Raw genomic sequence first — 16,181 nt, 5'->3', positions numbered from 1 at the left:
CTCAACAGCTCAAGCAAGTTAAGCATTTTTTTAGAAAAGGATACCCGTGTTCTGTGTTATCTGGCGCTTGGTAATCATTTGCTTGCATTTAGGATCCATTACTTCACTGTTCTTGTTTTGTTTCAAACACTGCAACATATTTTTTGAGTCTGCCTCTGGACAAAACCGCTACAAAAAAAAAAAGGAAACCAACAAAAATGTTCCAAGTTTCATCACTAAGCATTTGAAAATAAGAACCCCAACCAACTATATTAACGGAAGAGAATAACCTGCCCAACCCAGAGGTACACAGACACACTCACTAGCCCCAACACCTCCTGTTAAAAAAAAAACAGTGCTATTCTATAGATTGCCCATGGGCATGAATATCTCTACTTATGGACCAAGCCATAAAGTCTCGCCTGACTTCCAGGCACCAGCGTCTGTTGGCAGTATCAAAAGCAACTGGCCTTTATTTTCTAAGTTACAGAACACTTTGCATGAAATGCCAACCAAACTAGGTCTCATACCCAACTCCCCTTTATTTCAGAAACTACAAAGGGAATCTTTTAGATCTGTACACAAACCACTGTTCTGTGTAAATGCTGGCTGGACAAAGTAACAAGTAAAGACTTCATGAGTAACAGCCAGGACAAAGATAGATCATACAGAACAAGAAAGCAGAGAAGAGCTCACTGATGCTAATTTGCCCCTTCCCACCCTGAATCAGATAGTCAAAAGTGAACCAGCTTACCCAAAGTTCAGACCAAGATACTAATTTTCTTTTGTTAGAAACTAATTCTGCGGGTATAAGACAAGGCTGTTGCATCTTCTGCATACAGACCACACAGACTAGTGTTCTGGAGCTTGCAATTCTGGTTACTATGAAAGAGTGCCCTATATCAACAGTCACTGCTGCTTTCCAGTGGTACCATCTTAAGTCTTTAAGCCAGCATTTCTGATTTTAAGTTTTGTATAAATTTGTCTGCTTTATCAGTTTGATGAAAGTCTGCATGAACCAGATCAGCAGTGAACTGAAAATGTTACTCCTCTCTGTAATCGCAGCTTCACCTTTGCTAAAAGCCAATCGAAATCCAAAGTGACTGGATGAAAACTGTATTATAAGCCTCAGCACAGGCTTGCTCCTCAATTCTGTTGGCAGCTGGGAGACATTTATTAGTGCGAAGACTTTGACCAGGTATTTGGATAAAGTAAAATTTAAAGAGAAGCTTAAAACTGACAGAGCTCTTATATTCCAACCTCACCCTCTTAAATCAGCACACCACCATTACCTTAATCATTTGCTTGCAGACTCTCATGAGTGTGTAGTCCAATTCTGGATCCATCATCTCTGTCTCCTGCAGTTTAAACACCTTCTGGTGGCACCGGGTACTCAACTGCTTCTTGATTTCTTTCAGGCATTCAATAATCTGTAACACAGTATTACAACTGTAACAGACACACTGTAGACATGATTCTGTCATATGCTGCATTAAAACCACGCTACATGTTCCCCTAATGGCCATCTTCACCTGATTTGTGAAGTTACATTCCCAATGCCTAGATTTTATCAAAAGTCATTATCAACACTTATTTCCAGTACTTGCTTTAAGCTCATCTTTACTCTCAAAGATTTAATGAGATGAAGAGAGTCACCTGGACATACTCCAAAACCCCACACCTCATCTTGCAGACATTAATGCCTAAGAAATGTTTAGCAACATTTGCAGTAACCAGCTGCTAATAGTTTAAACCAGCATTAACTGAAGAATGAAGTGCTCACAGCACTCCATTCACCCACTATTAATGCTTGTGAATTAGTGAAAAAAAAACCCAAAAGCCCAACACAACCAAACGCAAAACATTTAACATTCCCAAACACTGCAAAAAGACTTCAGTGACATCAAACTGAAAATCCAAAGCTGCACTCACAGGGGCAAAAGTGTTCTTCAAGGGTTTTCTGAAGTGAAAGTACAAATTAAATGTAAATTATTAATAAAATGCATTACCTGAGCATTGCCATAGGGCACGTTTTGGCAGTAATTCTTGATGTCACTTTTACAGGCCTCATACAGTTCTGGTTCAAGTCTGATATCCTCAGTCTGCAGGATAAATTACAGTATGAATATTTAAGTATTATTCTAAAGACTACTCATTAATCTATTATACAGAGCCCTCTACTCACAAACAGCAACTCTCACAACATGCAGGCCAATTTCTTTGAACTTAAGGGTCTTGGGTGTCAGAAGTGATGCTAGTGGGAAATAAACTTTGAAACTTCACAATGAAAAAAGGGTTTAAACCAGATTCTATAGATGGTAAGTTTTTCCTACTGCTCCTCCTAAGAGGACATCATCACAAATGTCCAAGACAACTAAAATCTTTTCATGTGAAAGCTAAAGGATGTTATTAACCACCCATCTATTGGGTGATCTGGAGGATGTGAGTGAAGTTTCCTGCTTTTAAGTGATGCCCAGCCAACATTTGAATTCTTCCATACAAAGGCAAGACTGCTGCCTCTTCTGGTACGGGTCTACTTAAGGTGAAGCTTTAACACTCAAACAGTAACTACTGGACAAAGACCTGAAGAGTTTATTGCTGTAAGCACTGCAGCCGGAAGCTGAGAGGCAGCCTTGCCTACCAGAACAAATACTACTCCTATTTATCCACTGAGCAACTTGGAGCAGCTGGAATTGAGTGGCTTCATCTGTGCTTGTTTCCTCAGTCTATAAAATGAAGCTATTATTTTCTCCTAGAGGACTTTCAGGCCATCAGCATGTATATTAGGTAGCACACTGCTACCTAACCCTGAACATAACAATTTTTAGCTGAAATTCCAAGAACATTTAGCTTGCCTTAGCCTTCAAGAGACTGTATGTAAGGCATTAAAGCAGACACCTATTATTTTCACTGTGAAGGGCAATTCTCTTGTTGTAGAAAGAGTAGAAAAAATTAGTTAGATACATCTTACAAGTGAGCTTCCTTTTTTTTTTTTTACTTTCTCCCAGGGTGGACAAACCAGGAAGCTTTAAATGAATGATGTCGCTAGAAGGCACATCAAGAGCTTCATGCATGTTTACCATCTCTAGCTCCTCAACACGCAGCTGTTTGCGGCACTTCAGAGAGACCCTGTGCTCCTTGGCATCCTGCAAAGTATCATTGCGCACAGTTGTGCTCAGACAGATCACAACATCCACCCTGTGGAAAAGAAAATAGCTTTTTACTCATACACCTTTCACATCAGCCAAGAATGGTGTTGGACCACCAAATCAGAGAAGCTCACCCCAAGAATCCAAATACAACATGAATTACTTGTACCAGGCTATAAGTAAGCACAGATGCACAGCAATGTGTAGAGTAACTGGACCACAATTAAAACCTAAATCTGATGTTATTTAATTGAAGTCTAGATCAGAGAACAGGAAAATACTCAAAACCCACCACATTCCTGCAAAGCAAGACTTCTTCTCTCAAGGCATGTGAGCACTTCAAAAAATCTTTACTTCACCTCAGGAATAAATGAAGGTGTATACATAGATGGCACTGAAAGCAATCCTATTGCATTATGGGAAGGGCATGTCTAATGAAAACAGTCGTGCTAGCCATGAACAGGGTTGACCTTGGGTGCAATTCAGTCTTACATCATTGCAGCAGACCATTAAAAAAACCCTTACACGGAAATGAATAAACCAGTTAAAACAAGGGGATATCTTCCCTTCCCAGATCAGCAACTGGCACAACAGTAGAACACCTTAGAAGATAATCTAGCCAGGATATAAGACATCTTGGGACATGCAGTCAATTAACTGTAATCGTCAGCTATTTTCAGAGCATGAAAAATAAAGAGGACAGGCTTGTATGCAAGAGTAAAGCAGAAGTAATTTTAAACAAGTAGGCAATGCCTCTACCTTAAGCATCCTCAGAACACAGTAATTAAGGGAAAACGCACAGAACAATCAGCCTTTAAGGGAAATCCAGCACTTTCTGTGCTATCATAAAATATCCTGTAACTTTATTACATATTTATACAATCAGATAGCTATTTGGTCAGGTACTACATACTTTTTTTTGATGTTGGGACAAAGTTTCAGCACATCCTCCTTGCAAGCCATTTTAAACTTGTATGAGAACCTAAAATCTTTCATTTGAACCTGCAAGAGAGAAATGAGGAGAAAAAAACCAAACACCCCACTTTGGTCACTTGGAGGAAAAAGCAAATGGGAAGTCCTGCTGAAAGAACGCTTGTTGAATCATACAACCAGCAAATGCTTTTGTCTACAATTTATTAATGAGAAAGCAAGGGGAATGCTGCACTGCTTAAGAATTTGGGACCTTATCTACCAATGCCAGGGAGGAAGGAAGGCCTGAAAATAAATCTCGCCCAGAAGGGACCATTTATGATCAGGCATGCAAGCACAGCTGTCTGAATTCACAAGAGCACTTTAAATACAGTGGGAAATCAATCTTGACACAGGAGGGGGGTTCACAATTAGCAAATTCCTGTCAACACCCTCAACAAACAAAACAGGCTCCCACTTACAGCAGAGAAAAGCTTTGCTTACCAGCTGGAAATGAGTAACTCCAATTGCACATTTTTCATTCATTTCCTTCTGGTGTTTGTTCTGGATCAGACACTCCATCAGGTCCCCAGAATCAATCTGGTTATCTGCCACCTCCTGAAGAAGAGATGAAAGGCTTAAAAATGAGTTAACTCTTACAAGTCATGATTTTTATGCTCCCATAGTAACCAGGAAACAACACAACTTACAGTCCCACTCTCTGTTGTGAGCTTACTGTCAGCATTAACTGACCACCCTAGAGCTGTAACACCCAACTCTACTAAACGGCTAGATCCATAGATATAGTTAAGGAAAGAACCATCTCAGGCACATGCACACTCTAGATTCAGGAGAACATCCTGCACAGACTCAGTGCTTACATGAACTAATACAGTTAGGTGCCTTCATTGCTATTTAACTACTCAATCCTAGAGCAATGTAAGGAGCTATTGAAACTGCAGCTGCACAAAGTGGAGTGGCTCAACACAGTGCTTGCAGGCAGGAAAAAAATATTAGTTTTAAACTCACTGTAAAGAGTGATTTTTCCAATCACAGAGCAATTTTCATGTTCAGACTCTAGCTTTCATGCTAGGGCTCTGACAACAGCAGAAGCACTAGACGGAACTAAGAATTTTTATTTTAGGGTTTTTTTTCTTTCCCAATTAAAGATTTTTATAACTGCCTACTTCTGATTTTACTTTTAGGCATAGCAAGTACATCAAGAACTAATACTAAAAATCCAGCCTCTCCCACAAAGTATATTTCCCCACAGATATTCACACTATCACAGATACTCACATGACAGAAAGTCTGGATAATGGGCTCACAGGCTCTCATCAGCAAGGCTTCAATTTGAATGTCCTGCAGAAAACATGCAATATTTAATTTTCACAGTGAACAGACAAGGAAAAAAAGTTCTGAGAAAAAGAAAACAAACCCTGTGGTAACAAGTTAAACTCAACCCAGTTTACAGGACTTGGACAGATGAATCCACGCAGATTCACCTTTCAGCAAATTTTAGGAGATACACGGAACAGTTTGGGGCAAGACAGTCAAATATGCAGCTTCATAAAATAAATAAAGCTGCTGACCTCACTGGAAAGCTGTAATTATGCACCTGGCAGTTATTTCTTGCAAAATTTTGGGCACAGGGGAGGGAAGTTGCAATATGGTTCTCTAAACTACTAGCAAGCAAGACCACGAAATGAAGTCTCATGACATATCTGAACTTGTACTAAAGGTAACTGGGTTATCTGTGCAAGAAATCTTAGCTTTGGTACCATAACCAATTTTTTAAGCAGGAGAAATTACAACACCAGCCTAAGAGCCTGAACTGTTGTTCATTTCTCTTTCTCAAGAGCCCCCATGAAAGCTTCCACTGCATGAAGCAAAAAGGATGGTCGGTCTGATCCCCAGAGCTGCATTTGTGCAAATTCTGACTTTATTTTTATCCCCATCACTATCAAAATGACACACTTGACTAGACATGCTCAACAACTACTCCCTTTTTCCCAGGCTGAAAACCACTCACCTCAGACTCCAACTCAGTGAGATTTCCCACTATGTCTCTGCAATCAGACACCAAGTCATCAAGATGGTCCTGAAGGCATTCCAGCTCCTACAAAACCAGACATTTTAGTGTGTGATCCAAGAATCCAAGCTGAAAATGTGGGCCTGAAATATTGTAATACATGTGAAACTGTCCCCTCCTAGTGAAGTCCTAAGTCTCATTTAACCCCAACTCTTCTACTGGCATTCCCAGAATGTAGTAGTGATTTAGAATGTTGGTCTAGGATGTTATTGCTTGTTTTCAAAAGCTGTATAACATGCTTTCACTTCCAGAATATCACATATAGTTTTCCCTTTGCCTAACCTTAATATAGTTTGTTAGCCCAAACTACAACCTATGATGGGCACTTCAAACAGACAATGGTGCATGCTGTACTGTTGATGTACCGTCTGCTGTTGAATGGCTCCTTCCCTACCAGAAAACAGCAATTTACTTGGAAGTTTTTGTTGAAACTTTGTTAAGTAGCAGCAAATGTTAGTTCAGTTCTATATAAACACAGGAAGCATGTCAGTATTTGCCAGATGGAAATGGGATAAAGTTTATGTAGGAAATGTCAAGCCTATGATAAGAATGTTACAAGTAAGAGTCAGGGTGGGGTTGCTTCATTAAAGTCCTTTGTGCTAATTATCCCCTTTCCTCTTCTCATTGCACTACACATTTGACCTACTGAAGCCATGAGGTAGGTGCAAAGCTTCTTCGTATCACCCCCACCTCTAATGTAGATGTTTTAAACTGCATTCATTTTTAATATATTCTCAGCTAATGAAGATGACCCTTTATCCCCTTTTTGCCCTTCCAGCTACATGAGTAGCAGGGCTACTGTGTGCAGTACCTGCCCTGTCTCTGTTTTTTCACTGCACCACTTCCCTAAGTCAATCATGCACTTGTCCTGGAGAGCTGGGTCAAGTTTCACATCCATGGCACGCTGATGGAGGATTCTTTGGACCTCTGCTCTGCACTCTCGTGATAGCTGCAAAGACGGGAAAGAGCCTTCAGCATACAGTCTTCAAATCCACACAATACAAACAATATGCTGTCAGGTAGGGTACTGAGAATGACCATGAGTGCCATCAGCAATCCCAAAAAAGCACAGAAGTCTTACAATGCTCAACACAGGCCTGGTGGATCCGCCACAAGCGATTCAGGCTCCAAAAGAATAACTTATTTTGGATGAAGGGTCCTTTCATTCCACAAAAAAAAAGTTTTATATTCTTAAACCTTCACTTTGCTTTTGAAATAAGATGTCAAAGCAGGTCCCTAGATCATCTGCTGCAGTGCCCCCTTGGTTCAAAGGCACAGACTGATTCTGGAGAAGTCAGAACAGTTCATGTCCTCAATACCAAAAGGGAAACCCAGAGCAAGACAAGATAGATCAGCTATAATTTCTTCTCAGCAATCCCTACTGCAGCGCATCAGAGCCAGCATTTGCAAGACTGTGGAAGAAACCAGTTGTATAAAATCAAGAGATACTGGTATGGTGCTTGTCAGACCCAAATGCACTGGTGGAAGCTGAAAACCTCATACATTTAAAACTGCAAACCACTGCAAGTCACCTAACAGTCTGTGCAACAGCACTGGGTGAGCTTGTCTTCATAGGCTAAATTTCAAAATGACAGCTGCTCCCTTAGTCTTTTTTCCACAAGAAAAAAAAAACAAAAAACATTCAAAAGCCTTTTCTTCTCTAATAGATAATTTGCAGGGTGGCTATTGTTTTCTTTGGTCAGCACAAACATAAAATCAAATTAAAATAGTCTCAACTCAGCAGACTGAGAAATTGCATTAAAAAAAAGATTCCTTAAAGAAAGATGCTTTCAATCAATACTTGACCTCTGCCACAAAAGACGTTTTTAATCAAGCTGCAGAAATTTATCTGTAAGCCAAGAAATTGTATAAACCCACCAGCTTCTAGGGGCCGGGCACACTACAATGCCAGAAGAAATAGAAACGGGTACTCAGCTTTCAGGGGAGTGCCTTGATAAAGGCACGAGAGGGCAGCAAACTTGTGGAGAGTAGCTCTGAACCAAACAAATGTGATGATGGTGGATCTCCAGACTGAAGGGCAGCAAGTCAGATCCCTACTGTCTTCTTCAAAGCCAGCATAAGCACATTCACCCACACAATAATCTCCAAAGAACTGAGAAGATGCTTTGTATCAACAGAAACAACATAATGCAGTATAATCTGAAATTGTAATCCTATCAAAACTTAATTAGAAACAGCCTAGGAAAGCTGGGTTTGGAACTCCTCTTTGCATAAAACCAATTTTGCTGCTATGCTAGCTATCCGCAAGTAATCACATTCCTCTGGAAAGACAAGGAAGAGGACTTGCAGTATGTCTAAACAGACATACACCAGCTGTTGTCAACATGGTTTCCCCTGCAGGCAACTGTCACATGTTAATGTTGGCTATTTTGCCTTACCAAAACAGACACCTTCAAGAAAACACACTTCAGAAATTGGGCATCTGAAGCAGTGCAAATATGACCTACAGGTAAATGTTTTTAAGTAGCTTTTGTGAGTTCTTGCAGTTTTAACACAGTGTGTCCAACTTCCAAACATATGTGCAGCTCCTCTATCAAAGAAGAAGTGGAGCACTTACCCTCCTTCCCTGTTCCTCTGTGCGGTACGCATGCCTGTACAAGCAGGAGAAAACAGCCCCTGGAGGCATCAGCTCACTAGTCTCATTCCAGCCATGGGTATGGCAGAGACGGGAGGCATCTCCCTGACACTTGCGGTAAAGGACTGTATCCAATCTGCAATGAGAAGTTATCACTAGCACTTTATTCAAACCTTTAACGGTTTTCATATTCCTAAACGCTTCTGAGGCAGAAAAATCCACTCAAGTTTCATACACCACTACATCATTCAGCAGCAGTGTCTACCCAACTGCCCAGATAAACTGTGGCTGATGCATCCCTGGCAGTGCTCAAGGCCAGGCTGGACGGGCTTGGAGCTACCTGCTCTAGTGGAAGGCATCCTGCCTGTGGCAGGGGGTTGGAACTGGATGAACTTTAAGGTCCCTTCCAAACCAAACCAGTCCAGGATTCCAACTGAACCAACAGGTGGCAAAATGCCTGTCACTGCATTTGGAGTCAATGCCCTAATCTTGCAAAAAAATTTTGGAAGATCTTTAATTACAGATTAAATCTAGAATTCTCTTCTGCAGCTTGCCAGCCAAATGCTGACACATGAGCAAAGAAATCACCTATGGGATGTCCTAAAGTAGCAGTAAGGCAGGTATGTATCATGTTTTCATTGTGCAAAGACTTGTGTGTGCTTTGTACTGCTGCCATTTTAAAAAGCCAATTTCATAAAAATCTGAGATAAATTATTGTCTGCTCTGGATCTGGGCTCACTGAAGACTCAGCATCCCTTGCTTTTGCATACAAGAAAACTGCAAGTGCAGATATTTTAAGATGATGTTTAACTACATTAAAGCTAGGTGAGCTATTGCCAAATTTCCAAAACAGATACTTTGGATTTCTGCAACACTTTAGAAAGGGAGCTTTTCACACAGTGGTTTTTATTATACTTAGTAGCTTGGTTTTCTTAAGTCCCATATTGTAGCACTCAGAGCAGATAAAACTGATAAAACACAACCTTCAACTTGAGTACGGCTAGAGTGAATTCTTTTAATTAAGGATGCAGTGCATGTCAGAGCTCAAACCTGACACTTTTTAGGGCTGCATCATTTCCAAGTGAGTATCTGATTTAAGTGGCCTTCACACTTTCTAAACATCTTTTGCTTCTACTGTTCTAGACAGGCATTAATGCCCTACAGACCTGGCATCCTTGAAAGTCTTCTTTTGAACAAGCATAAGCTGTATGGTTTTCCATGGAACTACTAATTCATACAAAGGCTACAAGCATCAAGGGAAGATAAATCTTTTTTTACAATACTCACTTCCAGTCACGAGATATGAAATACTGGAGCTCCAGGAGCCTATGCTCGCAGTCCTCTACCATCTTCTCAGTATACAAGTGCTCCATCAGGCAAGACAGAATCCTGCAAACAGAAAAAAGCAGTTAGGCAACAGACTGTTATAATCAAACTGAGCTTCCTTGTAACACTTGGTGTTGACAAATCAGCCTTCCCAATGAGCCACAGATAAGATGCAGAAACACCGTGAAGATCTTTCTCTTCCTTCAAAAAGATTACATCTAAAACAACTGTATACCACATCTGTACCCTCTTAAATTCCATTGGCTTAATTATCTCAGCAAGTCTGATGTACCACAACATTGTAAGCAATACCTTATATGAAGTCTAGCTGAGGAGACAGTAGGTATCAGACCTAAAGATAAAGGAGACAACGGATGCTGCAGTATGGGTTTGCTTAACTGGCCTTTCATGGCTTGTTACTTCTCTTTGTGATATTGCTCAAGACAGAGCTCGGTTTGCACCTCCAACCCTGTACGAATTGCTAGTTTGGAGTCTTATCAGTTCTGGAGAAGTTTTAGTATGTATACTGGTGAACCACGCAACCTCCATGGGTGCCCAAGAGAAACCAAAATCTGTTGTAACAGAGAGCCACCTACATTGGGTCTCCAGATCGTATGTGCTTGCAGGCAGTCTGGATCACTGACTCGCAGGCTTCGTTCAGTGCTCTGTCAATGCGGTAATCTGCGCCAGGGTCAGTTTCTTGAATCAGTGTTTGCAGCTGGAAGAAGCAAATTGTGGACAAGAAAACAAATTACCAAAATTATCAGAACAAGAGTTCCTGCAACCTCACAGCGTGGCAATACTATGCCAATAACAACACTGCCAGGTATGGCCTCTGCTTGACAGTTGCTTATTTGAAGTGCTTGTGCTGCTAACTCGATTGCCAGACACGGGAGTCCAGCACTGCTGAACCCTAATTACCATTATAAAGTAGCCCAGGAACACCGCATGAGACCAGTTGCATGCTGAAGGTCAACTGTAAACCTGGACTACCTACATACTGATTTACAAAACAGACCTGGTAAAATATGAATATTGTATTTTTTATCCATCTTATGCTTTGGTGGTAACTTCATCCCATAAGGCTGATGGTATCAAACTTCATCGTATTTTAATGGAAACTATCTACAACTGAAACCCAAATTAATCTTTAAAGACCAGCTGTCTAACTACAAACAAACCTTAAAACAGTTTTTTTAATTGCCTGGAGAGATCACAAAAATTTTATTGAAATACTGGATAAAAGGTCCTGTTCTGCTGCCACAAGAAGTAGCATTTCCCCAGGGATGCTTGCTCAAGCTTTTGGAAATGAGGTCAACCACAATTTGGTCTATAGTACACCATTATTTTTTTATTTATATATATGCATATATATATATATGTAAATTAAGAGCAGGGCATCAGGTTTTATCGACTTAAGAGAAGTAACGGTATAAATGAAAGATGAAAACAAACACTTTCCGAAGATTTACAGAGCAGGTTGCCAACTTGAGGCTGTGACATCCCAGCAGCCCTCCCTTTGTGACTTCCAAAAACTTTCAGCTGTGCAGGTAAATACAGTGTGAACAGTTTCATCAAGGCTTTTCTAGTTGCAAAACAGTTATTCTGATTGAAGCTTCAGAAAAATAACTGTGTCTTATTATTAAGGAAACCTAATTTAGCATCCAGAGCACCAAGTTTCAAAGTCCCTGGCATCCAAACATCGGTTTGGGAGATACCTACTAGGAGAGGGGAAGGGAATTCAGGTAAATCTCAATCTATAGTTTTCTGGTGCATAAGTCAACCCCATTTCATCTGCCACTTAGCTGTCAATTCCCAAAGACTGACACAGGGCAGGCTGGTACCATCATTTGACAAGAAAACATTTGTAGCTGACAAATTTGGAGCAAAAAAAAAAAAAACCCCAAAACTAAACAAACAAACAAAAAAACACAACAAACCCTAAACCAACAAAAACCAAAACTAAGACAGAGCTTGCTTAGCATCAAATAGTCTACACTGTTAACATCTTGACACACTTGATTTCACAGAATCATAGAATAGTTAGGGTTGGAAAGAACCTTAATATCATCAAGTTCCAACCCTCCTGCCATGGGCAGGGACACCTCACACTAAACCATATTACCTAAGGCCTCGTCCAACCTGGTCTTGAACACTGCCAGGGTGTCCTGGGTTCAGCAGTAGCAGTCATTTTTCCCCTTCTTGGTAGCTGGTGTAGTGCAGTGTTTTGACTTTCAGCTCGGGAACAGAGCTGATAACAATGATGTTTTGGTTTGGCCAAGGACTTTGTGAGCCTCATGCTCTGCCAGGGAGGAGGGGGAGCCAGGAGGAAGCAGAGACAGGACACCTGACCCAAACTGACCAAAGAGGTATTCCACACCACAGCACGTCATGTCCAGGAGGTAACTGGGAGTTAGCCGGAAGGGCTGGGAGACTGCAGGGTTGGAGGAGGTATCGGTTGGTGCTTGGTCGGGCTGAGGGGGGACAAGTTATCGGTCGGCTGGTGCTGAGGTGTTGTATTCTCTTCCCTTGTTATTTCCTTTATCATTATTATCATTGGTGGTAGCAGTAGTGATCTGTGTTATACCTTAGTTACTAAACTGTTCTTATCTCAACCCGTGGGAGTTGCATTCTTTTTGATTCTCCTCTCCGTCCCTCCGGGAGCAGGGGGAGGGAAAGAAAGGGGGGGAGTGAGTGAACGAGTTACCTGACTGGGTTTAAACCACGACACAGGGATGGAGCATGCACAGCCTCCCTGGGCAACCCGTTCCAGTGCCTCACCACCCTAACAGGAAAGAATTTCCTCCTTAGATCCGATCTAAACTTCTCCTGTTTAAGTTTTAACCCGTTACCCCTTGTCCTATCACTACAGTCCCTAATGAAGAGTCCCTCCCCAGAAGCCCTATAGGCCCCCTTCAGATACTGGAAGGCTGCTATGAGGTCTCCACGCAGCCTTCTCTTCTCCAGGCTGAACAGCCCCAACTTTCTCACCCTATCTTCATACAGGAGGTGCTCCAGTCCCCTGATCATCCTCGTGGCCCTCCTCTGGACTTGTTCCAACAGTTCCATGTCCTTTTTATGTTGAGGACACCAGAACTGTGCACAATACTCCAGGTGAGGTCTCACGAGAGCAGAGTACAGGGGCAGGATCACCTCCTTTGACCTGCTGGTCACGCCCCTTTTGATGCAGCCCAGGATGCGCTTGGCTTTCTGGGCTGCAAGCGCACACTGAAGCCAGCTCATGTTCATTTTCTCATTCACGAACACCCCCAAGTCCTTCTCCGCAGGGCTGCTCTGAATCTCTTCTCTGCCCAACCTGTAGCTGTGCCTGGGATTGCTCCCACCCAGGTGTAGGACCTTGCACTTGGCATGGTTAAACTTCACGAGGTTGGCATCAGCCCACCTCACAAGTGTGTCGAGGTCCCTCTGGATGGCATTCCTTCCCTCCAGGGTATCAACCAAACCACACAGCTTGGTGTCATTGGCAAACTTGCTGAGGGCGCACTCAATCCCACTGTCCATGTCAGTGACAAAGATGTTGAACAAGACCGGTCCCAACACCGATCCCTGAGGGACACCAGGGATCCCAGCTGGACATTGAGCCATTGACCACAACTCTTTGCGTAGGGCCATCCAGCCAGTTCTTTATCCACCCAGTGGTCCATCCATCAAATTGATGTCACTCCAATTTAAAGACAAGGATGTCGTGTGGGACAGTGTCGAATGCTTTACACAAGTCCATGCAGATGACATCAACTGCTCTACCCCTGTCCATCAGTTCTGTAGCCCCATCATAGCCCCATCATAGAAGGCCACCAAATTGGTCAGGCAGGATTTCCCCTCAGTGAAGCCATGCTGGCTGTCACCAAGCACTTTGTTGTTTTCCATGTGCCTTAGCATGCCTTCCAGGAGAATCTGCTCCAAGATTTTGCCAGGCACAGAGGTGAGACTGACTGGTCTGTAATTCCCCGGGTCATCCATTTTCCCCTTCTTGAAAATGGGGGTTATATTTCCCTTTTTCCAGTCATCGGGAACTTCACCTGACTGCCATGATTTCTCAAATCTGATGGCCAGCGGCTTAGCAACTTCATTTGCCAGCTCCTTCAGGACCCACGGATGGATTTCACCAGGTCCCATGGACTTGTGTACGTTAGGGTTCTTAAGATGGTCTCGAACCAGATCCTCTCCTACAGTGGGTCTGAGGTCTTCATTCTCACAGTGCCTGCATCTGCATTCCAAGACTTGGGTGGTTTGGTCAATGCCTTTGCCAGTGAAGACCGAGGCAAAGAAGTCATTCAGAACCTCAGCCTTCTCCAAATCCAGGGTAGCCAGTTCTCCCGAGAGCTTCCTGAGGGGGCCTACATTCTCCCTAGTCTGTTTTTTATTTGCTATGTACCTGTAGAATCCCTTCCTGTTATCCTTAACATCCCTAGCCAAGTTTAATTCTAACTGGGCCTTAGCTTTCCTAACCTGGTCCCTAGCTTCCCGGACAACATCCCTGTACTCTTCCCAGGCCACCTGTCCTTGCTTCCACCTTTTATAAGCCTCTTTTTTCACTTGTATTTTCCTCAGGAGCTCCTTATCCACCCAAGGAGATCTCCTGGCCCTCCTGCTGCACTTCCTTCTGGTTGGGGTGCAACACTCCTGAGCTTGTAGCAGGTGATCCTTCAATATCAACCAAGAGTCTTGGACCCCTCTGCCCTCTAGAGCTATATCCCATGGAACCTTACTGAGCAGGTTCCTGAAGAGGCCAAAGTCTGCTCTTTCGAAGCCCAGGGCAGTGAGCTTGCTACACGCTCTTCTCACTGTCCTGAGGATCTCAAATTCGAGCATCTCATGATCGCTGCAACCAAGGCTGCCCTGGAACGTCACATTTCCCACCAGCCCTTCCCTGTTGGTGAGCACGAGGTCAAGCATGGCACCTCTCCTTGTTGGCTCCTCTATTACTTGCAGAAGGAAGTTGTCTTCCACACAATCGAGGAACCTCCTGGATTGCTTGTGCTGGGCCGTACCATCCTTCCAACAGATGTCAGGGTGGTTGAAGTCACCCATGAGAACAAGGGCCTGTGAGCATGAGGCTTTTCCTATCTGTCTATAGAGTGCTTCATCTGCAGGTTAAGGATTTCTGTTCCTTCCAACCCAAACCAGTCTGGGATTCTATGAAGTGGTATGTCCTTTACAAACTCCATAAGAGCAGTGGGAGAAGAATCCATCTGTTCTGCTGGTATACACACAAAGCCTGCATACAATAGAAGCCAATACTCTGCACATAAAGTGATGGCATCTGGTGTCAGATGTTTACATATAAAAGGGGATCAAGTACCATTAAGGGAATTACTCCCTTAAGGGCCAATGGATGAATAAAACCTCAAACCTGACACTTTCTTACACACACAGCTTAAATAAACTGATCGGAGCACTATGTAAGCACGATTCTTCCAAAGATCTCAACTCGTATTTTTGTTGCTACCAAGTGGAAGAGGCCAAAGCACACCAGCTACATCAGCTTGGAAACACCAGATCACCTCCCAGTTCTCCTTGTCCTGTTTTGGGCACTACTACATGATTCCCAGTCCTGATTCTCAACCATGTGCAAGATGTGCAGCAGCAACTCAACTGCCCTGCCTGCAGGATAAAGGAGAAAACTTAGCACCAGGGCTAAAAGTGAAGGCTTTATAGGATTTCCCCCCCTCCCCCCCAACAAACCTTTGCAAGCTGAAAAGCAGCTGGATAAACTTTATAACCCTCTGAACCTTTATTCTGATATGCAGATAAATTAACAATTAACTATCAATTTATCAGCTGTATTAGAAATGGAATGCAGAAATACCTGCACTTTTAGTAGTGATCATAGTTTTACATGCTTAAGGGACTGAAGAGAAAAAAAAACAGAGATGAGACCTGAGCAACATAAAACCCACGTATTTCAAAAACAGTCTGCCAGCACCTCTAGTATAAAGTATTACTTGCACTAAGCAACTCCACAGGTGCCAGACACTGCCAGTGCAGCTGCAGACCTTTTTAAGGGCTGATGCTCACAAAATCCACGGACTTGCATGTCTGCTGCTGGATGACCTACAGCACCACACAGGATCTCCATCTTCAAAGAACAGCATAGCAATGATATTTG

At 42.6% G+C, this 16,181-nt stretch overlaps 1 protein-coding gene across 1 annotated transcript in view; it reads right to left on the bottom strand.

Moving 5' to 3' along the window:
• Window positions 1-16,181, bottom strand: part of GLG1 (golgi glycoprotein 1) — a 93,348-nt gene that overhangs the window by 10,284 nt on the left and 66,883 nt on the right. Inside the window, exons 9-20 of the mRNA XM_062609252.1 lie at window positions 10,648-10,769; window positions 10,013-10,114; window positions 8,708-8,861; window positions 6,941-7,078; window positions 6,070-6,156; window positions 5,337-5,399; window positions 4,542-4,655; window positions 4,042-4,130; window positions 3,060-3,177; window positions 1,989-2,081; window positions 1,272-1,409; window positions 45-168 (exon numbers count right to left, since the gene is read on the bottom strand). Coding sequence (XP_062465236.1) covers window positions 45-168; window positions 1,272-1,409; window positions 1,989-2,081; window positions 3,060-3,177; window positions 4,042-4,130; window positions 4,542-4,655; window positions 5,337-5,399; window positions 6,070-6,156; window positions 6,941-7,078; window positions 8,708-8,861; window positions 10,013-10,114; window positions 10,648-10,769 — 1,342 coding nt within the window. The remainder of the gene's footprint in view (window positions 1-44; window positions 169-1,271; window positions 1,410-1,988; window positions 2,082-3,059; window positions 3,178-4,041; window positions 4,131-4,541; window positions 4,656-5,336; window positions 5,400-6,069; window positions 6,157-6,940; window positions 7,079-8,707; window positions 8,862-10,012; window positions 10,115-10,647; window positions 10,770-16,181) is intronic.

The sequence above is a fragment of the Pezoporus occidentalis genome, unplaced genomic scaffold (genome assembly GCF_034315485.1).
Source record: "Pezoporus occidentalis ecotype Australia unplaced genomic scaffold, CSIRO_AGI_Poc_V1 ctg135, whole genome shotgun sequence".
NCBI lineage: Eukaryota > Metazoa > Chordata > Aves > Psittaciformes > Psittacidae > Pezoporus > Pezoporus occidentalis.
This window is presented reverse-complemented; position numbering and strand designations above follow the sequence as displayed.